This window comes from Poecile atricapillus, chromosome 33, assembly GCF_030490865.1.
Source record: "Poecile atricapillus isolate bPoeAtr1 chromosome 33, bPoeAtr1.hap1, whole genome shotgun sequence".
Lineage (NCBI taxonomy): Eukaryota > Metazoa > Chordata > Aves > Passeriformes > Paridae > Poecile > Poecile atricapillus.
Window position 1 is genome coordinate 2,581,139 of NC_081281.1, and position 24,087 is coordinate 2,605,225.

At 64.5% G+C, this 24,087-nt stretch overlaps 4 protein-coding genes across 10 annotated transcripts; all 4 read left to right on the forward strand.

Moving 5' to 3' along the window:
• The first annotated feature begins 122 nt into the window (after positions 1-122).
• ENTREP3 (endosomal transmembrane epsin interactor 3) lies at positions 123-5,336 on the forward strand. Of its 2 annotated transcripts, none has more exons than XM_058860267.1 (12): positions 123-501; positions 1,077-1,133; positions 1,288-1,398; positions 1,578-1,703; positions 1,798-1,905; positions 2,084-2,244; positions 2,343-2,442; positions 2,524-2,614; positions 2,698-3,270; positions 3,498-3,566; positions 4,323-4,585; positions 5,161-5,336. In XM_058860267.1, exons 1-12 carry the CDS (start codon positions 283-285, stop codon positions 5,329-5,331), a joined length of 2,049 nt encoding a protein of 682 aa, XP_058716250.1. In that variant the 5' UTR covers positions 123-282; the 3' UTR covers positions 5,332-5,336. The 2 variants fall into 2 exon arrangements, with proteins under 2 accessions (XP_058716250.1, XP_058716251.1); XM_058860268.1 differs by having other exon boundaries at positions 3,501-3,566.
• A 980-nt stretch (positions 5,337-6,316) lies between these two features.
• On the forward strand, positions 6,317-9,399 carry LOC131590319 (lysosomal acid glucosylceramidase-like). Its single transcript, XM_058860277.1, has 10 exons — positions 6,317-6,652; positions 6,933-7,124; positions 7,199-7,345; positions 7,435-7,568; positions 7,648-7,820; positions 7,906-8,143; positions 8,265-8,489; positions 8,573-8,736; positions 8,862-8,987; positions 9,066-9,399. Exons 1-10 carry the CDS (start codon positions 6,592-6,594, stop codon positions 9,166-9,168), a joined length of 1,563 nt encoding a protein of 520 aa, XP_058716260.1. The 5' UTR covers positions 6,317-6,591; the 3' UTR covers positions 9,169-9,399.
• A 196-nt stretch (positions 9,400-9,595) lies between these two features.
• Positions 9,596-18,274, forward strand: LOC131590313 (lysosomal acid glucosylceramidase-like). 5 transcript variants are annotated; one of them, XM_058860264.1, is made up of 11 exons: positions 9,596-12,546; positions 12,868-12,972; positions 13,170-13,361; positions 13,437-13,583; positions 13,712-13,845; positions 14,189-14,361; positions 14,465-14,699; positions 15,419-15,643; positions 15,712-15,875; positions 15,953-16,078; positions 16,154-16,346. In XM_058860264.1, the coding sequence occupies exons 1-11, from the start codon at positions 12,195-12,197 to the stop codon at positions 16,257-16,259; spliced, it is 1,959 nt and encodes a 652-aa protein (XP_058716247.1). In that variant the 5' UTR covers positions 9,596-12,194; the 3' UTR covers positions 16,260-16,346. The 5 variants fall into 5 exon arrangements, with proteins under 5 accessions (XP_058716247.1, XP_058716246.1, XP_058716245.1 ...); XM_058860263.1 differs by having other exon boundaries at positions 13,170-13,583; positions 16,154-16,348; XM_058860262.1 differs by having other exon boundaries at positions 15,712-18,268.
• Positions 18,275-18,487: 213 nt separating this feature from the next.
• Positions 18,488-23,349, forward strand: LOC131590315 (lysosomal acid glucosylceramidase-like). Of its 2 annotated transcripts, XM_058860269.1 has the most exons (11): positions 18,488-19,354; positions 20,282-20,396; positions 20,521-20,712; positions 20,789-20,935; positions 21,070-21,203; positions 21,692-21,864; positions 21,964-22,201; positions 22,281-22,505; positions 22,595-22,758; positions 22,836-22,961; positions 23,042-23,349. In XM_058860269.1, exons 2-11 carry the CDS (start codon positions 20,330-20,332, stop codon positions 23,148-23,150), a joined length of 1,575 nt encoding a protein of 524 aa, XP_058716252.1. In that variant the 5' UTR covers positions 18,488-19,354; positions 20,282-20,329; the 3' UTR covers positions 23,151-23,349. The 2 variants fall into 2 exon arrangements, with proteins under 2 accessions (XP_058716252.1, XP_058716253.1); XM_058860270.1 differs by lacking the exons at positions 20,282-20,396; positions 20,521-20,712.
• Positions 23,350-24,087: the final 738 nt, after the last annotated feature.

The window sequence follows — 24,087 nt, forward strand, 5'->3', positions numbered from 1 at the left end:
CGGCTCTAGGCCGGCCCCAGCCCGGGTGCGCAGGGACGGGCGAGGCCGGTTCTGTTCTCCGCGGAGCTTCTGGCGGCCCTGGCTCCGCGTGGCCGTGGGCGCTGCCCGAGCCCCCCCGCCCGGGGCAGTGAAGAGCCACCGTCAGCATCCTCCGGCAGGCCGAAAGGTGGAGCCCGGCCCGTTCCCGCAGAGCGGCTGCTCCCGCTCCCCGCGGTCCTGGCGCGGTGCCGCCGGCTGCCCCGGGGCTCCGGGGCCGGTCCCGAGCCGCCGCCCGCCGCGGCCATGCCCTCCCCCACCGACTCCAGCCGCTCGCTGACCGGCCGCAGCTCCCGCAGCCTCACCCATCTCCGCCTCCAGCGCACCTGGCTGCAGGCCCTGCTGGTCCTGGGTCTCGTGCAAGCCATCCTGGGCGTCCTCATCGTCACCTTCAGCCTGGTGGCGGCCACCATCACTCCCTCCACCAAAATCCGTCAGTCCTGCCCGTCCTGGGCCGGCTTCTCGGTGAGTGCGGGGCCGGGGCGGCGCGGGGAGGGGGCTGCACTGCTCCTCGGGGGCCGAGCTTGCCGCCGGTCCCTGGGGAGGGCAGCCCCGCTGCTCCCCCCACCCTCGGGCCGTGGCTGCCGCGGTGCATTGTGGGAAAATCCCAAGGGCTCCCCCAGGGTGACTGTGAGGGATGGGGACCCCCGAGCGGTGCAGGGAAGTGCCCGGGATATGCAGCCAAGGGCAGGGAGGGGTGTGGGAGCACGGCAGTGATGACAGGGTGGTGACGGGGGCTCTGCTCTGTCTGCTGCCTATCGGGGTGAGGGCAGCACCTGGGGTCCCCCATGGTGACCCTGCAGCACGGATCCTGGCCTGGGTTTGCTGTCCAGCCAGAGCAGCCCGCAGTCCCCAGGCCCTGAATCAGCAGTTTCTCTCGTCTTGTGGCGCCAGGGCTGCTCCTACAGCCCCGCTGCTCCCGGGCTGGCTCCAGGCCTGCGGGAACTGGGGGGCTCTGCCTGTGGGCAGGGGCTGCTCGGGGCCCCGCTGCCTAACAGCGCCTTCTCCCTGTGCTCACCCCGGGGCTTGGGAATCTGCAGCTGGCACTGTCCGGGCTCGTCGGCATCATCTCCTGGAAGCGGCCGCTCACCCTGGTGGTAGGTGTTGGGGGGGACACCCTTCCACAGGCGGGGGAGCCCAGGATGGGGAGGCCGAGCAGCCCCCGCTCGTGCCCTCGGCTGCGCAGCAGCGTGTGCCGGCTCCCTGCTCCGCGGCCCTGTGCAGCCGGCAGCCCCTCTCCTCCCACTGCAGATCGCCTTCTTCACGCTGCTGTCGGTGCTGGGCGTCATGCTGAGCCTCGCCGGCTCCATCCTGTCGTGCCAGAACGCGCAGCTGGTGAAGACCCTGGAGGCCTGCGAGAGGGTGAGGCTGGGCAGGGGCAGCCCCAGCGACGCCCGGACCTCCGAGCACGGCTCGTCCCTGGCTGTGGGGCTCTGGGGACAGGGGGAGCTGCAGAGCTGGCGTCTGGTGGGGGATGTGCTGGTGGCTCTCAGGGGATAGCACCGCATCCAGAGCTTCCTCACGGTGTTTCTCATCCCCAGGAGAGGGACACGTGTGTCTGCTGCCAGGCCCGCTCAGAGCCCCCACCCGCCTCCTGCAGCCAGCAGAGCGAGATGCTGACCATGTTCCCCAACCCCAACTGCCGGAGCATCCGTGTGGCACTCAAGGTGGAGGAGCAGGGGGATGCGAGGGCTCCCTGGGAAGCGGCCGCACACCCGGCCACGCTCTGCAGGCTCTGCAGCTCACCCCACTGCTCCCCAGGATCTCCTCTTCAGTGTCTGCGGCTTGACCATCTTCTCCACCATCATCTGCACACTCTCTGCTGTCGTGTGCTGCATCCAAATCTTCTCCCTTGACATCGTCCATGTGGTGAGTCCCAGCTCTGGCCCCAGGAGCAGACAGGGCTGGGGAGCAGTGTTCCCAGGCTGTGCTGGTCCCTGGGTGCCAGGGCAGGACCTGGCCCCAGCCGGGTGCAGTTAAAGCCCAGGATGCACATCCCTTTCTGGATCTGCGGGCAGGAGGTCTCAGCTCTCCCCTCTCCCTGTAGCTGGTCCCACAACGCTCGAGCTCTGTGACATTGGAATGCACATCCCCACCCGACACCTTTCTGCAGAGCATGATGGACTTCGAGGAATTTGTTCCCCCGGTGCCACCGCCCCCCTACTACCCACCGGAGTACACCTGCAGCTCTGAGACGGATGCACAGAGGTACCAGCTGCGAGCAAGGCTGGTAGGGCAGGGGACCCGTGTGCCCCCAGCTTGGGCTTGTCCCACCCAATGTGGCTTTTCTGCTCTTGCCTCTGCAGCATCACCTACAACGGCTCCATGGACAGCCCCGTGCCCCTCTACCCAACCGACTTCCCCCCATCGTACGAGACTGTGATGGGGCTGCGGGGAGACAGCCAGGTGGGGGCCGTGGGCAGGGCAGGGCAGGGCAGGGCAGGGTGGGTTCCTGCTCAGCTGAGCCCTGAGTGTGCTGTCCCACAGGCCACCCTGTTCGACTCGCAGCTGACAGAGGGCTCCCACGCCTGCACCTGCGACTGTGACCGCGTCCCCTCCATCGTGCTCAGCGGAGAAGGTGAGCGCTCCCCCGGGCACAGGAGACGGGAGCGGGGCCATAGCAGGTCCATCTCTTCAGCGGTGCCCGTCTGCTCCTTGCAGTATCCATGGACAGCGGGTCCCTGATCATGTCCGAGATCATGGACATCCCCGGGGACAGCAGCCCCTCGGAGGACTCGTGCCTGCTGGAGCTGCAGGGCTCCATGCGCTCCGTGGATTTCGTCCTGTTCCGCTCCATCCAGCGCAGCCGCGCCGATTACTGCCTGAGCGTGGACTGCGTGCGGTGCAGCCACCACGCGCGCAGCCCCACGCTGGCCTTGCAGGGCCCCTTCGAGGAGACTCCCCAGCCCCGCGTGCGGGGCGAGCGATCCTATTCCTGCTCCACCGCCGAGCCCGGCCACGACGGCATCTTGGTGCGGGGAGCCGTCACGCACAGCTGCAACCGGCTGGCGGGGCCGGGGCGCTGCGCCGGGCCCTGCTTCCCCGAGGTGCGGCTCAAGGACAAGGGCTCCTCGCTGCAGGGGCGCGGGGGTGGCCGCCCCACGGACACCGGCCCCGGCCGCCCCCGGCGCAACAGCGAGACCTCCTGCCCCTCGTCCCCGGCCCCGGGGCTGGCCCCACGCCCGCTCCTGAGGTCACACAGTGACCCCGGTGTCCCCATGGCCGGCCGTGCCGGTAGGTGACAGCGACCGGCGGGACGGGGTGGGCGCGTGGCAGGGTCTGTGCGGTGCAGCCGGGATGTGCCGCAGGGTTTGGATGTTTTTCTGTGGCCAGATGGGATTAGAGCCAGTCTGGGAAGGAATGGGGGGAGCAGGGGAGGTCTGCTGGCCTGGGGGGCCGGAGGGTTGGGCTGCCTGGGGTCTGCACAGCTGCTGAGGCCTGAGGGTTCTCTCTGCTCCCAGCAGATTTCAGAGAAGTACTTTATACCAAAGCACTGGAGGACACCGTATCCGACTCCTCCGCTGATACAGGTCAGGGCACTGTGATCTACTGGGATAGCAAGGGGGCATGGGGAGGGTCTGTAGCCCTCTGGGGATTGAGCTCACCCTGCTTGGGCTGGGACAATGGGGACCAGAGGTGGGACTGCTCCTGCTGACTGGGGATGGGAGACAGCAGCACCCCAGGCCTGTGAGGGTAGATCTGCTGGGAGCACCGTCCTAGGGTCTGACAGTGGGGACAGGTCCATCAGAGCAGTGGCCTGGGTGTGCTGAAGCAGTGTCCTAGGTCTGATGGTGGGGATGGATCCATCAGAGCAGTGTCCCATGTCTGTCAGAGCAGTGTCCTGGGTCTGATGATGAGGACAGGGCCATCAGAGCAGTGTCCCATGTCTGTCAGAGCAGTGTCCTGGGTCTCATGATGAGAACAGGTCCATCAGAGCAGTGTCCCATGTCTGTCAGAACAGTGTCCCATGTCTGTCCGAGCAGTGTCCCGTATCTGTCAGAGCAGTGTCCTATGTCAGAGCAGTGTCCCAGGTCTGTCAGAGCAGTGTCCTGGGTCTGATGATGAGAACAGGTCCATCAGAGACGTGTCCTATGTCTGTCAGAGCAGTGTCCCAGGTCTGTCACAGCAGTGTCCCGTATCTGTCAGAGCAGTGTCCTATGTCAGAGCAGTGTCCCGTGTCTGTCACAGCAGTGTCCCGTGTCTGTCACAGCAGTGTCCCGTGTCTGTCAGAGCAGTGTCCCGTGTCTATCAGAACAGTGTCCTGTCTGACACCACTCACTCTGCAGGGCTGTGCTCTGAGGCCTGCCTGCTCCGCCGTTCCCACTGTGACTCCCCGCCGCTGCTCCGGGCTGGCTCGGTGGGGAAGAACAAGCTGCCACCCTGCAAGAAGGTGCCACAGCAGCTGTCAAAGACAACCACCCGCTCCCTGGGGGACCTCAAGGGCTACCGGGGCACCCGGGGGCTGGTGGCCAGGTTCCTGCAGAGACCCAAGCGCAGCCTGGCAGCTGGCATGGATGTGTCTGGGCACAGCTTCCACGGGCACAAACAGGTGGGTTCTGGAAGCCACAGGGGATGGGCAACTCCTCCTCCCCACAGAACTTCTATCCACGCTCTCCCTTCTGTCCCCATCAGCACCTCCACCCTGGCCTTTCCATGGTTTCCTTTCCCCTGCCACACCCCCATTGTGTTGGCACCCTGGCTGCAGGCAGAGCGTTCTTCCTGAAACACTGTCCTTGCCCAGCCCTTCCTGGGGGGCAGCTCCTTTTCCTTGATCCCCACTGGAGCCACGGGTGGGAAAATCATGCCTGTTGCAATGGCTTTGGCTTTGCCCCTGAGTCACTGCACCCAGAGGTAGATGCTGGGACATCCCGGCGACTCAGCTTTACGGATGCCGGAGTCCTTGCGCAGCCCGGGAGGCCTTGACGGGAACGAGCCTGTCCCAAATGCCAGCGTGGGCGCATGATGCACGCCTCTGCCATCCCTGGCACCTCTGCCCTCCTGCCCCGTGTGCCACCTGTGGCTGCACTGGAGCGTGGAGGGTTGAGCACGGGGGGCTGAGTGCGGGAGGGTGCCCTGGGCAGGGCTGCCATCCCTGTGGCTGCAGCCTATCCCTGTGGGTTGCAGGTTCCCTGGAGCGCCTGGCCGGGGGCAGAGCGGCCCCATGAAGGAATCCACCTGCAGAGCTGCGGGGACCTGAGCTCCACCTCGTCCCTGCGCCGGCTCCTGTCCACGCGGCGGCTGGAGCGCAGCCGCCCCCGGAGCCTCAGCGGGGCCTGCAAGGAGAGTGCGCTCTGAGGACACAGCCTCAGCTGCAGGACCCTGCCGTGCTCCGGTGTGGAGAGGGCTCTGGGCTCAGCCCTGGACATTGCTCGGACATTGCTGCTGCCCTGGTGGGGCTGGGCCCTGCGCTGCTGCCCCGGGGGCTCAGCTGGGCCCCTTCCCCAAGCGGGGCTGGGGTGAGGGACCCCTGGGGTGTCTGCTGGGGATGGCAGTGCCTGTCCCCTGCCTGTCTGGGATGGTTATGCCTGTTCCTCGCCCTATCCCTTGTTCTGGACACGCCTGTCCCTTGCCCTGTCCCTTGTGCCAGCTGTGCCTATTCCCTGGGATGGCCACGCCTGTCCCCTGCCCTGTCCCATGTTCTGGCTGTGCCTGACCCACACACTGGCCATACCCTGTCCTCTGTGCCAGCTGTGCCTGTGCCCTGGCATGGCCGTGTCTGTCCCCTGTGCCGGCTGTGCCTGTGCCCCGGGGCAGTCATGCGTGTCCCCTGCCCTGGCCATGCTGCCCTTTGCCCTGTCCCTTTGGCTGGCTGTGCTGGCTTGATCCCCGGTCCCTTGTGCCAGCCGTGCCTGTCCCCTGCCCTGTCCCCTCCACTGGCCGTGCCTGCCTTCTGCCTTGTTCTTTTGGCTGGCTATGCTGGCTTGATCCTCGGTCCCCTGTCCTGTGCCAGCGTGCCCGGAACTGCCGTGCCTGTCCCTTGCCCTGTCCCCCGAGCTGGCTATGCCTGTCTCCTCTCCAGCCCCTCCGCCCCGTCCGGTCCCGGCGTCGGTGCCGGTGCCCCGCGCTGGCCGTGCCCGTTCCTCCCCGCCCGGCTGCGCCCGGGCCGCGCTGCGGGGCCGGTCCCGCGGCCACTGCCCCTCGCTAGAGACCGAATAAAGGTGGTCGCCGCCGCCCACGGGGCCGGTGTCACGGGGCGGAGCGGGGCGGGGCGGGCGGTCAGCTGATCGGTCACGGGGTGCCGGCTCCCGGTTTCCCGGTGGCGGCTCCGCGGGCCGGAGCGGCCGGTGCCGTTGGGGCGTGGGGAGGCAGCGGGGACCGGGACCGGGACCGGGCCTGCGCCTCTCGGGGCGGCGGGGGGAAGCGACCCCGCAGCCGCGTGGTTCCCCCGGTTGGCGGTCCCGGAACCGGCGCGGGGGAAGGTTCGGGGCCAGGCCCGCCCAGAGTCGGTGCCGCTCCTGCACCGGGTGTGGGCGGGACGGGCTGTCCGGGCGCCCTTAAAGGCGAGGCCGGCGGCGGAGCCGGTGCTGCCGGGAGCGCACCGGGAGCGGCGGGGCCATGGGGGCCGCCCTGTGCTGGCGGCTGCTGCTGGTGCTGCTGGCCGGGCACCGGGCCGCAGGTGAGCGGGGGACCCGGGGCTGCGCGGGGATGGAGGGCACCGCGGTCCCCGGGCATCCTGGGACGCCCGATGGACCGGAATGGGAGGGGAGGGAATCCCTTGGGAGTCCGTGGTCGGGATTCCCGGGAGTTGCCTGCGGGTCGGGGGCAGCGGAGAGCTCGCTGCTCGGGGGATGCCGGGTTGTGGAGCACGGGGCAGTGGCATCACCCCCGGGGCAGGCGGGAGAGCTGGCGGGGACACCTCCCTGAGGCTGCCCCCAGTGCCCTCCCGTGCCCCCCAGGCGCCCGGCCCTGCAGTCCCAAGTACTTTGGGCGTGATGCCATGGTCTGCGTCTGCAATGCCACGTACTGTGACACTCTGGACCCCCTGGCCCTGCCGGACCCCGGCTCCTACGTCAAGTATGAGAGCAGCAAGGCCGGCAAGCGGCTGGAGCGGAGCGAGGGGAGGTTCCAGCGCAGACTCTGCGCCCCAGGTACTGCCACGGGTGGCAGGGATGGGATGGACCCTGCTGCAACCCACCGTCATGCTGGGCTCCCCTCCCTGCAGATGTCGTCCTCACCCTGGACACGACGCAGCGGTTCCAGAGGGTGAAGGGTTTTGGTGGTTCCATCACGGATGCGGCTGCCATCAACATCTTATCCCTGCCAGAAAGAGCACAGGATCACCTGCTGCGCTCGTACTTCTCTGAGGAGGGTAGGGTGTCAGGGAGACAGGTGGGATGGTGACAGGGACTGTGGGTGCTGGCATGTCTTGGACACCTCATGTCCCACTGTGCCTGGCAGGGCTGGAGTACAACCTCATCCGCCTGCCCATGGCCAGCTGCGACTTCTCCCTCCACGCCTACACCTACGACGATGTCCCCTACGACTACGAGCTCACCCACTTCAGCCTGCGAGACGAGGACACGAAGCTGAAGGCGAGCGGTGGGAGGGAGCAGGGTGGGCTGGAGGGTCACAGGGGCTGAGCTGAGTCAGCCCCTCCACCTCCTCCTGCAGATCCCTCTCCTTCACCGAGTCTCGGCCATGAGCAAGCGGCCGCTGTCACTGTATGCCAGCCCCTGGACCTCCCCCACCTGGCTGAAGACCAGCGAGTCCTATGTGGGGAAGGGGACACTGAAGGGGCAGGCAGGGGACAGGTACCACAAGACCTGGGCCAACTACTTTGTACGGTGAGGAGCGGCTGGGGCTGGGGCGATACCTGGGGGACTCTCAGTGGTGGCACTGGGGACTCCTCACCCCTTCCCCCCACATCAGGTTCCTGGATGAATACGCCAAGCACAACGTGACATTCTGGGCAGTGACAGCAGAGAACGAGCCCACGGCCGGGCTGATCAACAATTACCCCTTCCAGTGCCTGGGCTTCACAGCCGAGCAGCAGCGGGACTTCATCGCTCGGGACCTGGGCCCGGCGCTGGCCAACAGCTCCCACCGCCACGTCCAGCTCATCATCCTGGACGACAACCGGCTCCACCTCCCTCACTGGGCCAGAGTGGTGAGTGTGGGCATGGATGTGCCATCACGGTGACCTGAGGCAGAGCCTGTGCCTGTGGGACACCCTGTTGGGTGCTGGGCCTCTGGCTCTGCCCTGTGGGACTGACTCTTCTCCCTGCCAGGTCCTGGAGGATGAGGGGGCAGCTCGCTACGTCCACGGCATCGGCATCCACTGGTACCTGGACTTCATCGGTCCCATACAGGACACAGTGTTGCCCACTCATGAGCTCTTCCCTGACTACTTTATCCTGGCCACGGAGGCGTGCATTGGTGCCCATTTCTGGGAGCGGGATGTGATCCTGGGCTGCTGGGAGCGGGGAAACCAGTACAGCCACAGCATCCTGATGGTGAGGCCCCTCTGTCTCCCTGTGCGCTGGGCCCTGGGGAGGGTTGCTGGTGTTGGGCAGGCATCTGAGCTGTCGTGTTGCAGAATCTGAACCACTTTGTGGCCGGCTGGACTGACTGGAATCTGGCCCTGGATCTGGAGGGGGGCCCCAACTGGGTCAAGAACTACGTGGACAGCCCCATCATTGTGGACAGCAGCGAAGGCATCTTCTACAAGCAGCCCATGTTCTACCACATGGGGCACTTCAGGTGGGTTGGAGCCCACAACGTGCTCCAGCAGCAGCTCCTGAGAGGCACAAGGCAAATTTGGCTTGAGAGGAGCTCTCCTGGGGTCTGACTCCCACCCTGAGGTTGCTGCTCATTTGTCTGTTCAGCAAATTCATCCCCGAGGGCTCCCAGCGCGTGGGGCTCGTCGCCTCCAGGGAGTCCAAGAAAACAGCGCTGGAGTACGCGGCTTTCCTGCGCCCCGACGGGGCTGTGGTCGTGGTGCTTCTGAACCGGTGGGTGATGCAGCCCAGCCCTCCTGTGTGGGACCCCGTCCCCCTGGGCCCTGTCTGACCGCCCTGCTCTCCCCACAGATCCCCACAGGACATCGCCTTGGGGCTGGCGGACACCGTTGGCCTCATCTCGGCCGTGGCTCCGGCCAACTCCATCCAGACCTACCTGTGGCGGCGGCAGTGACGGGGCCGAGATGGCCATGGCTGGCCAGGGGCCGGCCGCAGCCGGGCTGGACGCTCAGGCCCGCGGGCTCGGGCCGGGGGAAGCAGCTCCCCGGGGCCGCGGTGGAGCCGGAGCGGGCTGGGCCGGGCCGGGGACACCGTGCGTGTGCAGGAGGGCCGGGGGCACCGGTGCCCCTCAGGGTGGAGGCTGTGAATGCTGCGTTCTGCTGTTCTGACATTAAACACGGATGCTGCCTTGATGTCTGCGGCTGGAAGAGGAACGTCTGGGTCCCTCCCCTGCTCCTGGGCACTGTGGCTGGGTGCCACCCCGGCATGGAGCCTGCTGGAGTCTGGCGAGCAGCGCAGAGCAGCCGGAGCATCGTGGGGCAGCCCCTCTCCCTGCCCACCGCCTGCCCTTCTGCCCCCTCAGCTCCCCGAGGGGCTCACCCTGCTGAGAGATGCTCCAGGCAGAGTCTGCTCCCCGTTCCAGGCATGCACGCCTGGCTGGGGCAGGGCAGAGCCCGGCTGCGCTCCTGATGCGCTTCGGGATGGGTTTTAGGACCTAGCAAGTGGCTCGGGATTCACCCTGAGTGCAGCGTCAGGAGCAGGGACAAAGCCTTTGGACAGCCAGCTCTGGCTGAGGTCCGGGCAGTGCTGCTCCTGGGGCTTTTCTGGGACAGGGAGGCTGGCCAGGCTGGAGGAGCCATGCCTGGAGCCTGCTGTTCCCCGTGGGGTCTGAGCCGAGGGGTCCCCACTGTGGTGAGGAGGGTGGGAGTGCACCCACCACACATCTGGGGTGGCTTGAGCAAGCGGGGACAGGACCGGGAGTGGGTGCTGAGTGTGGGCGCACCCAGGAAGGAGAGAAGGAGCTGGCAGGGTGTGAGAGCAGGAGATTAGGGCAGGGAGGTCATAATTTCAGGGCGAGGAGGGTGGCACGGCCCCTGGGCTGATGTGTGCAGGCGGGTTGTGCCCAGGGGTGCTGTCAGGACTGACAGCCCCAATGCTGCGTGGGCTGAGCACAGCCCAGGCGTGGTCAGTGAGTGACAGTGTCACCCTGGGACACTGGCACGCCACGGAGCCACAGGGATGCTGCTCTTGGAATCCCGCAGCTCCCAAGAGTCCTGGGGAGAACACCCTGCTCCTGCCCCGAGGCTGTTTGTGTTTGTCCACAAGAGGGAAATGTTTCTCCAGGATCATAACTTCAGCGAGTCCCATCCCCATCACCCCGCTGCCATCACCCTGCTGCCAACATCCCACTCTGGGTTCAGGGCTGCTTCCCCACCTGTTTCCTACTCACCTGCCCTGGTGCTAGCAGCTGGTGGCCGATGCTGAATCACTCTGGTCCACGTGCCCTGGTCCCTGCGCTCGGCTCCGTGCTGAAGGACCGACTGGCTCTGGGATAAACGTAGCGGGGGCGAATCCTCCGACGTCGCTGGGCTTGGCTCTGCTCATTAATTCTTGTGCAAAGCCTTGGCTTGTTTGGGGCTCACAGTGACTGGGGACCCGCAGCAGTTGGCTTGGAGCCAGTGATCACCCTGAGGACTGTCCCCACGTGCTCTGGGCTGGGGTCCCGCTGCTGGGAAGGAGTTGCTGTGATGCCACACCGAGGCTCTTTGGCATCGATGTTTACAGAGTTGTGATCCCTAGAAAGGTGACTCAGCCCAGCTCCATGTCCCTGGGTTTCCATCTTCACTCTCCTGGCTTAGGGAAAAAAATTCACACCCTGGCTCCTCTGATGGCTCCTTTGACCCCATCCTGGAACAAACCCACCCGTGAACTGCAAAGGGTGATCACACCATGCCACGAGGCCCCTGAGACCCCCAGGAGCTCCCTGTATTTGGAGATTGGCCACAAGAAACGGCTTTGGGGGCTTGGTGGGGCTGCCTGGTATCTGTGTGCCAGCAGCTCCATGCGGGGCGTTGCCCGGCCCCTGGGTCTCACTTTTCCTGCTCAGCAGGACACTCTTATCAGCTGGTGTTGATAAGGATGAGCTCCAGCAGCCTCCGCAGTGTTTTGCTTCCAGGAGCTGTGGGACCTGAGCCAGCTGGGGGGGGGCTGTGGCTGATGAGGGCCAGGAAAGACTGGACTTTGGAATGGGAAAGGGTGAACGGGGGCATCCTGGATGGCTGGAAGTGAGCTTGGAGGTGGCTGATTGCCTTAGGAGCTATTAATCCCTCCCCAAAATTGGGGCTCATTAGCCTGGGTGTAGCAGTCTGATCACACCTTAATCACACTTGGAGGTGGGAGATGCACAGCGCAGCGGGACAGGGACAGGAGCTCCCTCCTGGGCCACCTGTTTGCCCTGTGAGATGTAACCAGGGGCTACCTGGCCCCATCTGCCCCAGCCCCGGTGGCAACTGGCCCAGGTGTCGCATGGCTCAGCTCCCAGCAGAGGCGTGGAACTGTAGCAGGGCCCACAGCAGGGCAGTGCTGGGGGTAGGAGGAACTTTGATGAATTGAATTGCCCCAGAGTTGCATCTGATATGCCAGAAATGGAGAAAATTAGTCATGAAGTGCTGCTCCACCCATGGAGTGAAAGCTAACGGAGCAGTTTAACCCTGTGCAGGGGAGCCCTGACCTGGTGATTGATGCTGCAGGCTAGCAGAGCTGTGGCTGGGAGCTGTGGCTGGGATCTGGCCACCCTCCATTCCCTGGGCCATGCCTGTGTGGAGATGCTGAGGATGTCCCTGCAGTAATGAGTGTGTGTCCACAGGAGTGGGAACATCCTGGGTGATGGGACCAGGTAGGATCTGTGTGCCCAGGTGAGCTGGCCCAGTTCCGCCTTGGTTCAGTGGAGGGTCACTCTTGGAGGAGCAGGGAGTGCTACCAGAGCACCAGAGCTTTGTTCCTGGCGCGGTGTTGGGACAGCAGGATCCCCTTTGAGGGTCCAGCTGCTGCTGTTAACAGTGGGAGTGCAGCCCTGCAGGAGCTGGGGTATTGCCCACTTGCTGCCACCGCTGCCCCCACTGCTGGCTTCCCCAGGATGTGCTGAGTTGGGGAGGATGATGCCAAAGGCTTGGGCAGGCAAGGGCAGCAGACCCAGCTCTCATGTGGCCACCAATGCTGTGCCCTGAGCTTTCACTGACCTTGCCTGGGTGTCCTGGACCCTCCTGTGCTGAGCACACGGCCCCGCGGCCGCTGGGGGACAGTGGGGACAGCGGAGTGGTGGGCAGGGGGGATCCCCAGCAGGACGGGCAGCTGTGCCATGAGCCTGCCCTTGGCTCTGCTGGGTTCCCAGGGGCTCAGATCTGCCCCTGTGACACCTCGCTGTGCTGGCTGAACCTTTCACTCAGGCGCAGCTGCCAGCACCGTGTCCCTGTCCCTCCTTGGCACTGCGGCAGAGGGGACCCGGCGCTCCCCAGCCCCGTGGCGAGGAGATGCGCGGCGGTCCTGAGGGCAGGTACGGGCCGGGAGGAGAGCAAGGAGGAGCTGTGGGGGTGGGAGAGGGTGTGCTGCGGAGGGAGGTCTCCGAGCAGCTCCCTGTAAAGGCGAGGTGGGGAGGCTGGAGCTGCTGAGGAGGAGGAGGAGGGCTGGTGGCAGCGCAGGTCGGGAGCAGCTGGGGTGAAGGCGGGTGGGGTGCGGACCCTCCCCACCCGACCTGCAAAACGAGGGTGTTTGGGGGGAATGGGGTATGTGGCAGGAGCTCCACAGAGGAACAGGGAGATGGGACTGATCCTTCCATCCCATCCCCGTGCCTTGACTGAGGCTGTCCCCGCCGCAGGAGCTGCTCCCTGGGACCTGCTTGGGGAACGCGGAAGGGCCATGTGGGCTGTCGGCATCCTGGGCTGGCTGCTGCTGCTGCTGCTGCCAGTGTCCCGGGTGGCAGGTGAGCGCGGGGACGTCGCGGGGGTGGCAGCGGGGCTTGGGCACCCTGGGGCAAGGACGGGAGCCCAGGGGCAGCGCGGAGCTGCGCCCGGGAGGTGCCGGCATGCGGAGCACGGGCATCGCCCTGGGGCAGGCGGGGGAGCACACAGGGACACGTCCCTGAGCCATCAGCCACCGCCAGCCTTCCACGCCTCCCAGGTGCCCGACCCTGCATCCCCAAGGATTTTGGGCACGGCTCGCCGGTTTGTGTGTGCAACGCCACGTACTGTGACACGCTGGACCCCCTGGTCCTGCCGACCCCCGGCTCCTACGTCAAGTACGAGAGCAGCAAGGCCGGCAAGAGGCTGGAGAGGAGCGAGGGGAGGTTCCAGAGCAGTCTGCGCACCCCAGGTACGGCCACGGGTGGGTGGCGGTGCCCCCGAGGGACCCCTGGGCAGCACGGACTGAGCCGGGCTCTTCCCCCAGGGCTGCTGCTGACCCTCAACATCTCCACGCTGTACCAGCACGTGAAGGGCTTCGGCGGGTCCCTCTCCGATGCTGCTGCCATGAACATCCTGAAGCTGTCACAGCCAGCCCAGGACAACCTGCTGCGCTCCTACTTCTCTGAGAGCGGTGAGCGGTGCGGGCACGGCGGTGTGAGCAGATCGTGGCGTCACCAGAGGTGGCTGTGCCTGTCCCTGCTGCAGGGACGTCGTCACCTGGATGCTCCGGTGCCGCTTGATGCTTTTCGTGCTCCTCAGGGATTGAATACAACCTCATCCGGGTCCCCATGGCTTGCAGCGACTTCTCTGTGCGCCCCTACAGCTACGATGATGTCCCTGATGACTACGAGCTGAAGCACTTCAGGCTGGCGGACGAGGATGTGAAGATGAAGGTGGGAGGCTGAAGCTGCGGCCATCAGCACCTTGTCCCCTCTGGTGCTGGAGCTCCTGTCTGTGCTGGGACCCCCAGGACCAGGTGCTGCTGAGCCCTGCACACTGTGGCAGTGCAGCATGGGGACAGCCTGTGGGAGCTGGCACCTCCTCCGGGGCACGTCCTGGCACATCCCAGCTGGCACTGGCAGGGTGAGGAGCCAGGGCGCTGTGCCTGGGGTGGTGCTTGCCAGCTACCAATCCCTGCTGAGGTCCCCTGAGTTCTCCTCTTCCTCCAGAGCTGGGCCCTGTGGTTTTGGGGAACTGCGGCTGCAGCTGATCCTGTCCCTCTGCCCTCTCCCACAGATTCCCCTCCTGCGTCGAGCTTTGGCCATGAGCAAGCGGCCGCTGTTGCTGTTTGCCAGCCCCTGGACTGCCCCAGCCTGGATGAGGAGTAACGGGGATGTCCGTGGGAAAGGGACTCTGAAGGGGAAGGCAGGGGACAAGTACCACAAGACCTGGGCCAACTACTTCATCAAGTACTGTCTGTGGAGCCAGGCTGGGATGGACAGCAGGGAGAGGATTAGGGTGGGAGTGGAGGGGCAGCACAGCTGATTCTGCCCCCCCCCTTCTCTGCACCAGGTTCCTGGATGAATATGCCAAACACAACGTGACCTTCTGGGCAGTGACGGCGCAGAACGAGCCTCTGGCAGGGCTCTTCACGCCCCCCCAGGCCCCCACCATCGCCTTCACGGCCGCACAGCAGCGGGACTTCATCGCCCAGGACCTGGGCCCCGCGCTGGCCCACAGCCCCCACCGCACGCGGCTCCTCATGCTCGATGACCAGCGCATCCACCTCCCACACTGGGCCAAAGTGGTGAAGAGCAGCGCCCCTGCCTTTCCCCTCGCTCCCCAGCCCCAGGCTTTATTGGGAATGGAGCTGGTGGCCTCTCCCAGCCCTGGAGAGTGGGAGCAAACCGGGTCTGCCAGAGTGGGAGCCGGAGCCGGCTCCTTCCAGAGCAGCCGCCTCCGCATGTGCCCGGCGGGAGTGAGGACAGGAGGTGTCACCCACATCCTGGATCCCTGGATCCTGGCAGTGCTGCTGGACACCAGCACCTTTTCTGGGCAGAGTTTTGGCTGATTTGGTTTCCCCCCCAACAATGCTGCAAGGGTTGTTTGGGGGAATTACCTAAAACTAGGAGGAAAGAAAGTAAAATATGCTCCTGCCCCAGCCTCAAGCCAGGCAACGTGCCCCTCCTTTTCCTCCAGCTGCAGGGCTGGACCACCCCAGGGGGATGTGGAGGGAGGACCAGGCAGCAGCAGGGCCCAGGTGGGGGGCAAAGGGCCCACTGAGAGGCAAACCTGTGCCCCACCCCCTGTGCACTGCACCCACCGAGGTGCCAAACGATGCTGGGGCACCAGATCCACGCCAGGGTGTGCAGGGAGGGGGCTGCAGGTGGGGTGGGCTGTGGTGCCCATGGGAGGGGACAAGAGGTGGCCCTGAGAGCCCACACTGGCACACGGAGTCCACGTGTCCATCCCCGCAGGCTTCAGGCACGTGGAGCGTCAGTGTGAGGCATCTCCTTTGCTCCCCAGGTCCTGGGAAACGCCACAGCTGCCCGTTACGTGGCTGGCCTGGCGGTCCACTGGTACCTGGATGCCATCGTCCCGCCTGGCTGCAGCCTGGAGGCCACCCACAAGCTCTTCCCCGACCATTTCCTCCTCTACACGGAGGCCTGCACTGGCTTCTTCATGTTCCGCTTTGCCGTGTCCCTGGGCTGCTGGGAGCGGGGGGACCACTACAGCTACAGCATCCTGACGGTACGGCCCCCACACGGCCCGCCCGGGGCTGGGGGGAGCCCTGCACAGCCCCTTCCCTGCCCCCCCAGGTCATGAACCACTTTGTGTCTGGTTGGACCGACTGGAACCTGGTCCTGGATCTGGAGGGAGGCCCCAACTGGGTCAAGAACTTTGTGGACAGCCCTGTCATCGTGGATGGCAGCAAGGATGTTTTCTACAAGCAGCCCATGTTCTACCACATGGGGCACTTCAGGTGGGTCAGGGGGGCTCAGGTGCTGCCGCCAGGCCCAGATCAGGGGCAGAACCCATCTCCTGGTCCTCTCTCCACAGCAAGTTCATCCCTGAGGGCTCCCGGCGGGTGGGGCTGCACAGCAGCCGCCGTTGCCTCCTCTGCCAGCTGGAGCACGTGGCCGTCCTGCGCCCCGATGGTGCCCTTGTCCTGGTGGTCCTCAACAGGTCAGCCTGGGCAGGGGATGGGGATGATGCTCAGCCCAGGCTGTGCAGACTGGCTCAGCCCCTCTCGCTCCCCAGGTTCAGCCAGGATGTGCCATTTGGAATCCGGGACCCTGCCATGGGCTTCATTGAGACTGTGGCTCCAGCCCACTCCATCCAGACCTACCTGTGGCGCCAGCAGTGAGAGCCAGGGGAGTGCTGAGGGGCTCTGGGGGGCTCTGGGGGTCAACTCTTCCTCCACCCTTTCCAACATCCCTCAGGAGTGGCAGCAGATGCCAGGAGTGCAGCCCCTGCACGAGGGGCTCCGTGTGCTCCTGGCACCGGGGTCTGGCCAGGCCTGCTCCTTCCCAGCCTCCCCTCCCTCCCGGCACTTCCCATCCCTCTGGAAGCTCCCTCTGCAGCAGCTCCTGGACCACACTTCCACACGTGGCCCCCTTGAAACCTTCGCGTGTGTCGCGGGCGCCAAGTAAAAGCCATGACGCTCTCCCTCTGGAATGCGCCGTTCCCGTCAGTGTTTCCTCTACGCGCTCGGAAATCGCTCGGTTTTCCTCGGCGGGGCGGCTCGGGGCCAGGGGTGCCCCGGGGGCTCCGGCCCCCGTGGCCTGCGGGTGTCTCCTTGTTTATCCCTGCAGCTGGAGCCTCCGCCACTGCCAGCCCTTGATTCATTCCATATGTGCTGTTGGTTTTCCCCAGCTTGCTTTTTGGGGGAATATTTTAAAAATCCAAATGTCAGACGCTGTCGGAAAGGCAGAGTAAATGATATCAGTGGCCCCATCCACCAAACCTTACGGACAAATTAGGCTGGTGCCACCGTCTCCAGGGTGGCCCCTGGACAGAGTCCCCTCTATTCTGGCTGTGGCCAACACTGGCCACAACCCGCAATGACCTCCCTGTCCTATTTACTTTCCCTAAATACCAGTTACAGTATTCCCTGTGCCTTTGGGAACGTTACCAGCATCTTTGAAGTACAGGAATGAGAAAGCCAGAGCTCTCCTTGGCCAATGCCCCTGTGTGAGAGCCACGGAACTGCTGAGGTTAGGGAAAACGAAAAACCCAGAGGCTTTACAGCTGGATTATTGGAGTGTGGTGTGAAGGTGGCACCGGGCTCCATCCCAGCCCTGTTCAAGGAGCCTGTCCTGTGCTTTTATCCGTGTTCCTGGGGAATGCTGGCCCCAACGGCAGCTGGGTCGGGCTGCGTGTGCTTAGAATCATAGAATAGAATCATGGAATCCTTGAGGTTGGAAAAGGCCTCAAAGATCATCAAGTCCAACCGTTCCCCCAGCACTGCCAAGGCCAGCCCTAAGTCACGTCCCCAAGTGCTCCATACACATTTGTTAAATCCCTCCAGGGATGGCAACTCCACCCAGCCGATGCCAGGGCTGGACAGTCCTGGCCATGAAGAAATTTTCTTTAATATTCAACCTAAACCTCTCCTGGGAAATGCCATAGCTCTCCTGATGCAACTTGAGGCCATTTCCTCTTGTTCTTGTTCCCTGGGAGCAGAGCCTGGCCCCCACCTGGCTGCCCCCTCCTGTCAGGGAGTTGTGCAGAGCCAGAAGGACCCCCCTGAGCCTCCTTTTCTGCAGACTGAGCCCCCCAGCTCTCTCATCCTCTCCTGGTGCTCCAGACCCCTCCTCAGCTGCATGCCCTTCTCTGGACATGCTCCAGCCTCTCAATGTCCCTCTTGTCAGGAGGGGCACAGAACTGACCCCCAGGATTCGAGGGGTGACCTCATCAGTGCCCAGCACAGGCTCACTGCGCTGGTCCTTTTGCCACACCATTCTTGACACCTTGGGAATGTCTCCTTCCCAAGGGACATCGGAGCCCTCACCCCCGGTGCTCAGCAGGGCTCAGGGACAGGTGTGCAGGGCAAGGCTTTGGCTCAGCCCCTCTGGGCTGGCTCCTGCTCCTGCCTGTTTGGAGTTCAGCTGCTGTGGGATGCTGTCTTCCCTCCGGACTGAAAAACCAGCTGGGAAACGGGGGGATGCAACACCCCGGGCAAGGGGAGCGAGGGGTGGGGTGAGGCTGGAGGAACCACCCCCATCATCCCCACTGCCTGCAGCGTGTGCTGGGGGAACCCTTCTCTGGTGGCAGCAGGAGAGCAGGGCCTTGGGTGGGGGGCTGCGATCTCCAGTGAGGTGCTGTGACTCTGGGCCAGAGGCTGTGACACTGAGTGAGGGGCTGTGGTCCCTGGGCTGGGGTCTGTGCTCCCTGGGAGGGGGTCTGTGGTCCCTGGGCTGGGGTCTGTGCTCCCTGGAAGGGGGTCTGTGGTCCTTGGGAGGGGGTCTGTGGTCCCTGGGTGAGGGTCTGTGCTCCCTGGAGGGGGTCTGTGGTCCCTGGGTGGGGGTCTGTAGTCCCTGGGAAGGGGTCTGTGCTCCCTAGGAGGGGGCTGTGGTCCCTGGGTGGGGGTCTGTGGTCCCTGGGAGGGGGTCTGTGGTCCCTGGGTGGGGGTCTGTGGTCCTTGGGAGGGGGTCTGCCTCCCTTGTCACAGTCACCAGCTGCCCCAAGGGGACCCCGGGGCAGATGCCGCTCCCCCCGTGCCTCTCCCCGCCTCCTGTTTCTCCTGCGGAGCAGATGCCTGCAATTAGGAAGGATCCCAAATTAGACGGTGTGGAGCCCAGACTTGTTTTGCAGATGATAAATTGCTGCAGCCGGCTCCACCCAGCCCGCTGCGGCCTGGGGCTCCGGCGTGGGGGGCACGGCGGGGGCGAGGGCACCTCTGCGGGCAGCGCTGTGCCCACCGCCCGCTGAGCCAGCGGGAGGGGTCGGGGGTCCCTGCCATGACCGGCTGCTGCCTCTGCCCGTGCCAGGAAAGGTCCTGGAGCAGCCACAAACGGGGCACAGGTCATGGCAGTGGCACTGGCCATGGAAAAGCCCAACTGCTCCCGGGTGGGATAAGCAGGGACCCAGGGTGGACACAGCCTGCCCTGCCCTGTCCGAGGTGTCCCAGGACTCAGGGCTGCTCCTGTGGGGCTCTTCCTGGCTATGGGGGGTGATGGAGGCATTTGAGGGACTGGGGAGCATCCTCCCCTCCCCAGCTTCCCTCTGGCCACTGGAACAGGTTTCAGGAGAGCTTTGCAAATGCTGTGGTGTGGGGAAAGCTCGCTGGAGCCAGGTTGCAAAATCATCCCCGGGCTCCTCTTCAAACACAGAGTCCCATGAGCTGTCCCATTCCAAACTCACCTTTCCTGCTCTGCCAGACGCGTCACCTCCCAGCAAGCACAGCCAGGTCCCGCCACTGCTGCCACAGAGACGCAGCGAGAGGTGGTTTGGCAGCAGGTGAGTGCCCTGGATCCGAGGTGGCTTCAGCAGGTGGGAACGGGGATTGAGATGGGGATAGGGATGGGACAGCCCTGGGCAGCAGGACCATGCTGAGGCCATGCCCTGGCCAAGCTGGGCATCGTTCCCAGGCAGGGAGTGGGAGGCAATGGAGGTGGAACGGCTGCCTGGCCCCACTCCACATCCCACAAGATCTCGGGGAGAAACAAGAGGGCACCATCCCACCCTGGCAGAGGTGCCCAGGTGTCCTCAGTCTGGCATCAGGGTCCTGAGGTTTGGAGGTGGCTCCTGCTGTGCTCTCATTGAGAGGCTCCTTGCGCAGCACCACGAGAAGGACAGGACAGGACAGGGTGTGAACACAGAACAGGGGAATGTGGGACTCTCCATGCCAGGGGCTTGAGCCCCAAACCACTCTGCCTGGACAAGCCCCAGCTGCCATGCACGTGGGATTGGGAGAGTGGAGCTGTTTGCTCCTAGCCATGGCTCGGGAGGCACTGGGGATATGTGGGGTGATGCAGCATGGTATGACATGGCATGGCACAGCTGTGGAACAAGTGAGGAGGGACAAGGAGTGGGAGGGAGCTCATGGGAGTGAACAAAGTTGCTGGGTAGAGCCAGCGTGGGCAGCTGGGAACAGCGGGCTGGTGGGGTGACTCACACCTGGGGGGCTGCACCACCACCTGGGGGGCTGCACCACCACCTGGGACATAGCCAGAACTGTTGGTAGACTCTGGAGGGGTGGGAGGGAAGGTGAGTGCTGGGCTAGAGCAGTGGGCAGAGGGCAGGACAGGCTTAGCCCTGGCAGGGGGGTCTAGTGGTCCCCAAAGTCCCTGGGCTTGATGTTTGGGCTCTCCCTGCCCTGTGTCTCTGTGTGGGGCTGGGTCAGGCTGAGAAGCTCTGGCTGCTGACATCTCCCCTTGCTCCCAGCTCCAGAGTGTCCACTGGCATCATCTGAGCCGCTGCAGCAGAGGTGCCATGGGGCCAGGCTGTGCCAGTGTCCTGGGCTGGCTCCTGCTGGCACAGGTGGCCCTGCAGGTCACAGGTATGTGCTGGCACACGTCCCTGGGCTTTGGAGGGTGGTGGATTTGGACTCTGTCATGGGTTGAAGGGATGAGCTGGGCTCAGCCACAGCCCTCGGTGCCCACCCAGTCTTTCCTCTGCTGCAGGTGGCCGTCCCTGTGATGCCAAGGATTTTGGGCACGGCTCGCTGGTCTGTGCCTGCAGTGCCACGTACTGTGACACGCTGGACCCCCTGGTCCTGCCAGCCCCCGGCTCCTACGTCAAGTACGAGAGCAGCAAGGCTGGCAAGCGGCTGGAGAGGAGCGAGGGGAGCTTCCAGCACAACACCAAGAGCCCAGGTACCACCCTGGCTGCTCCTGCTGTGACAGAGCCTGTCCTACACGGCGGGGATGGTGACACTGTGTGTCCCCACAGATTTCCACCTCACCCTGGACACGGCACAGAGGTACCAGAAGGTGAAGGGGTTTGGTGGCTCCATCACTGATGCGGCTGCCATCAACATCCAGTCCCTGTCCAAGGATGCCCAGAAGCACCTGCTCCGCTCCTACTTCTCCGAGGAAGGTGAGCCCAGGGCAGGCAACGCTGTCGGGTGGTAGAGCTGGGGTCTGGCTGCTGAGATTTGTTCTGAGGGGCTGGGGGATCTGGACCCCTCAAATGCAACTCGAGGATGCCCATCACCACCTGCCTGTCCTCAGGCATTGAGTACAACCTGGTGCGTGTGCCCATGGCCAGCACTGACTTCTCCATCCGCCTGTACACCTACGCCGATGCTGAGGGTGACTTTGAGCTCAGGCACTTCAACCTGACCGAGGAGGACACGCACATGAAGGTGAGTCCTGCAGGAAGAGTCTGAGGGATTGGATCTGCTGATGTGTGGGATGGGGTGGGATGGGATGGGATGGGATGGGATGGGATGGGATGGGATGGGGTGGGGTGGGATGGGATGGGATGGGATGGGATGGGATGGGATGGGATGGGATGGGATGGGATGGGATGGGATGGGATGGGATGGGATGGGATGGGATAGACAGGGGATGAAAGGGAGTTCCTTCCTGCTGATTAGGAGGGAGACGACTCATCCTTCCACCTGGGTGGGAGAAATGATGGCATGGGACATGAGGGGATAGGATGGGGTGGGATGAAATAGGAAGGGGAGCATTTCCGGTGGGGAGGGAGAGGATTTATCCTTACACCTGGGTGGGATGGGATGGGGAAAGGAAGCACCTTCCCACCTCTGGGAAGCTCCTGCTTCTGCTGCCTGCACTGCCAGCACTGGGACAGACCCAGAGAGCTCTGTGCCATCCCACTTCTCCCTAGATCCCCATCCTCCAAGCAGCCCAGGCAGTGGCCAAGCGGCCGCTGTCACTGTATGCCAGCCCCTGGACCTCGCCAGTCTGGATGAAGACGAATGGAGCTATGACAGGGAGAGGAACACTGAAGGGCAGCCCTGGGGACAAGTACCACCGGGCCTGGGCCAAGTACTTCATCAGGTGAGGGGCCACGGGGGTGAGGGGGTGCTGGGGATGCTGTACCTGGAGCTGGGGCATGCACAGGTGTAACGGGGCTGTTCACTGTCTACCCCACACCAGGTTCCTGGATGAATATGCCAAGTACAACCTGACCTTCTGGGCAGTGACAGCAGGGAACGAGCCCACGGCTGGTGAGATCGTCTTCTACCCCTTCCAGTGCCTGGGCTTCTCCCCTGAGCACCAGCGGGACTTCATTGCCCAGGACTTGGGCCCGGCACTGGCCAACAGCTCCCACCGCCATGTCCAGCTCATCATCCTGGATGACCAGAGGGTGATGCTGCCCTACTGGGCAGAGGTGGTGAGTCCCCATAGCAGCTGTCCTGGCCCCACAGCAGATCTCCCAGCCCTGGGCACTGGTGACCCTTTTCTCCTGGCAGGTTCTCAAGGACCCTGTGGCTGCCGGCTATATCAGCGGCATTGGCATCCACTGGTACCTGGATTTTCTGGCGCCCATCGACCTGACACTCTCCATCACTCATCACCTCTTCCCAGACTATTTCCTCCTCTCCACGGAGGCCTCCACAGGCTCCTACTTCTGGGAGCCCAGGGTGGTGCTGGGTGGCTGGGACCGTGGGAGCAAGTACAGCCACAGCATCCTGACGGTAGGGCCTGGTGGGAGCTGTGGACACACCGGCCACCCTGGCCAGCCCCTGGGCCTGCCTGTGGCTCAGTACCACCCCCTGTCCCACAGAACCTCAACAACTACGTGACAGGCTGGACCGACTGGAACCTGGCCCTGGATATGGAGGGAGGCCCCAACTGGAGCAAGAACTACGTGGACAGCCCTGTCATTGTGGACAGCAGCAAGGATGTCTTCTACAAGCAGCCCATGTTCTACCACCTGGGCCACTTCAGGTGTGTTGGGGCCACAGCCTGCTGGCTCCAGGTACCACATCCTAAGTACCAGACTCTGACCCTGCTTGTCCCCACAGCAAGTTCATCCCTGAGGGCTCACAGCGTGTGGGACTGGCCGTCTCCAAGAAGTGCCGCCGCTGTGACCTGGAGCACTCGGCTTTCCTGCGCCCCGATGGCGCCATCGTCCTGGTGGTCCTGAACCGGTGAGTGGCTCAGTTCTGATCCCTGGTCAAAGGCCCCACTGACCCCACTGAGCCCCCATCCCCTCTCACTTTCCCCACAGCTCCCCCATGGACGTGTCCTTTGGGATCTCCGACCCGCGCGTCGGTTTCTTCGAGGCCGTGGCTCCCAGCGACTCCATCCAGACGTTCCTCTGGAAGCAGCCAGCCTAGCGTGGTCACAGCCAGCAGAGGAGCGAGGTGCCAGCACCTGGTGCCAGCGCTGGTGGCAGCTTGGAGAGAAGACTCCAATGGGGCTGGGGCTGAAGCACAGCCCCTGCAGCCCCCTGTGCCCCAGGGGACCTGTTTGACCCTAGGGCTGCAACGCCTGTGCTTTTCTAGATGTTTTCATAAAATAAAAATGTTTTCTACAAACTTGCCCCAAGCCCTGACCTCCCCTTGGTACCAGCTCAGGGGGCAGGACTGCCAGCGGCCAGAGGAGGCAGATTTGAGGCTGATGGTACCTCCAGAGTCCCACGGGTCCCATCCCTCCTCTGCCCAGGTTCCTGGGGCATCCCACAGGGCCGCTGCTGCAGGGATGCAGGGGACTGTCACCATAAGGGGTGGCATCTCCTGCCTTCCACTGCAGCATCCCCCAGGCAGGGAAGAGCCCAAAGCAGACAGGGAGCAGAGCCCAGCTGCAGTCAGGACACGCAGCAGGGATTTAGAGCAGAGCTCTGGTGTCGGCAGCTCCAGCTTTTCCCCGGCCAGAGCAGGCGGCTGTGGTTTCTGCTGCTGGAGCAGCCATCAGCCCCTCCAGCTAATGGGAACGGGGAGCATGGGGCACATACTTCCTGAGTGACGTTAGAGGGGAGCGTGTTGGGGGGGGGCTGCACTGACTCATCCCCTTCCCAGTGGGGCCCCTCGAACTGGGCCAGTATGGGGGAGGCTGTGCAGCTGGCCCAGCACCGTGGCTCTGCTCCAGCCCAGCGTGGGGGCCCCCGGCCATTGCGCCCGGGTGGGGGGCACGGGGGGTGGGGGCGCGTGTCCGGGAGCGCAGCCTGGGGACGTTCAGCCACCGCAGCAGCAGGGCTGGGATGCCGCTGGCTGGGCCAAACAAGCGAGGGCTGTGTGCCGGCCTGGCCCCTCGCCACCTTTCCATCCGTACACT

Excerpts from the sequence above, each read along its gene's own strand:
- LOC131590313 (XM_058860261.1), top strand. The coding sequence starts at position 12,195 with ATGTGGCCACCAATGCTGTGCCCTGAGCTTTCACTGACCTTGCCTGGG. Across the intron at positions 14,362-14,464 it reads TGGGCCAACTACTTCATCAA|GTTCCTGGATGAATATGCCA; the intron begins GTACTGTCTGTG and ends TCTCTGCACCAG. Across the intron at positions 15,644-15,711 it reads ACAGCTACAGCATCCTGACG|GTCATGAACCACTTTGTGTC; the intron begins GTACGGCCCCCA and ends CTGCCCCCCCAG.
- LOC131590319 (XM_058860277.1), top strand. The coding sequence starts at position 6,592 with ATGGGGGCCGCCCTGTGCTGGCGGCTGCTGCTGGTGCTGCTGGCCGGG. Across the intron at positions 7,125-7,198 it reads GCGCAGACTCTGCGCCCCAG|ATGTCGTCCTCACCCTGGAC; the intron begins GTACTGCCACGG and ends CCCTCCCTGCAG. Across the intron at positions 8,988-9,065 it reads GTCGTGGTGCTTCTGAACCG|ATCCCCACAGGACATCGCCT; the intron begins GTGGGTGATGCA and ends CTCTCCCCACAG.
- LOC131590315 (XM_058860269.1), top strand. The coding sequence starts at position 20,330 with ATGGGGCCAGGCTGTGCCAGTGTCCTGGGCTGGCTCCTGCTGGCACAG. Across the intron at positions 20,936-21,069 it reads CTCCTACTTCTCCGAGGAAG|GCATTGAGTACAACCTGGTG; the intron begins GTGAGCCCAGGG and ends GCCTGTCCTCAG. Across the intron at positions 22,759-22,835 it reads TACCACCTGGGCCACTTCAG|CAAGTTCATCCCTGAGGGCT; the intron begins GTGTGTTGGGGC and ends TTGTCCCCACAG.
- ENTREP3 (XM_058860267.1), top strand. The coding sequence starts at position 283 with ATGCCCTCCCCCACCGACTCCAGCCGCTCGCTGACCGGCCGCAGCTCC. Across the intron at positions 1,134-1,287 it reads AGCGGCCGCTCACCCTGGTG|ATCGCCTTCTTCACGCTGCT; the intron begins GTAGGTGTTGGG and ends CTCCCACTGCAG. Across the intron at positions 2,443-2,523 it reads GGCTGCGGGGAGACAGCCAG|GCCACCCTGTTCGACTCGCA; the intron begins GTGGGGGCCGTG and ends GCTGTCCCACAG.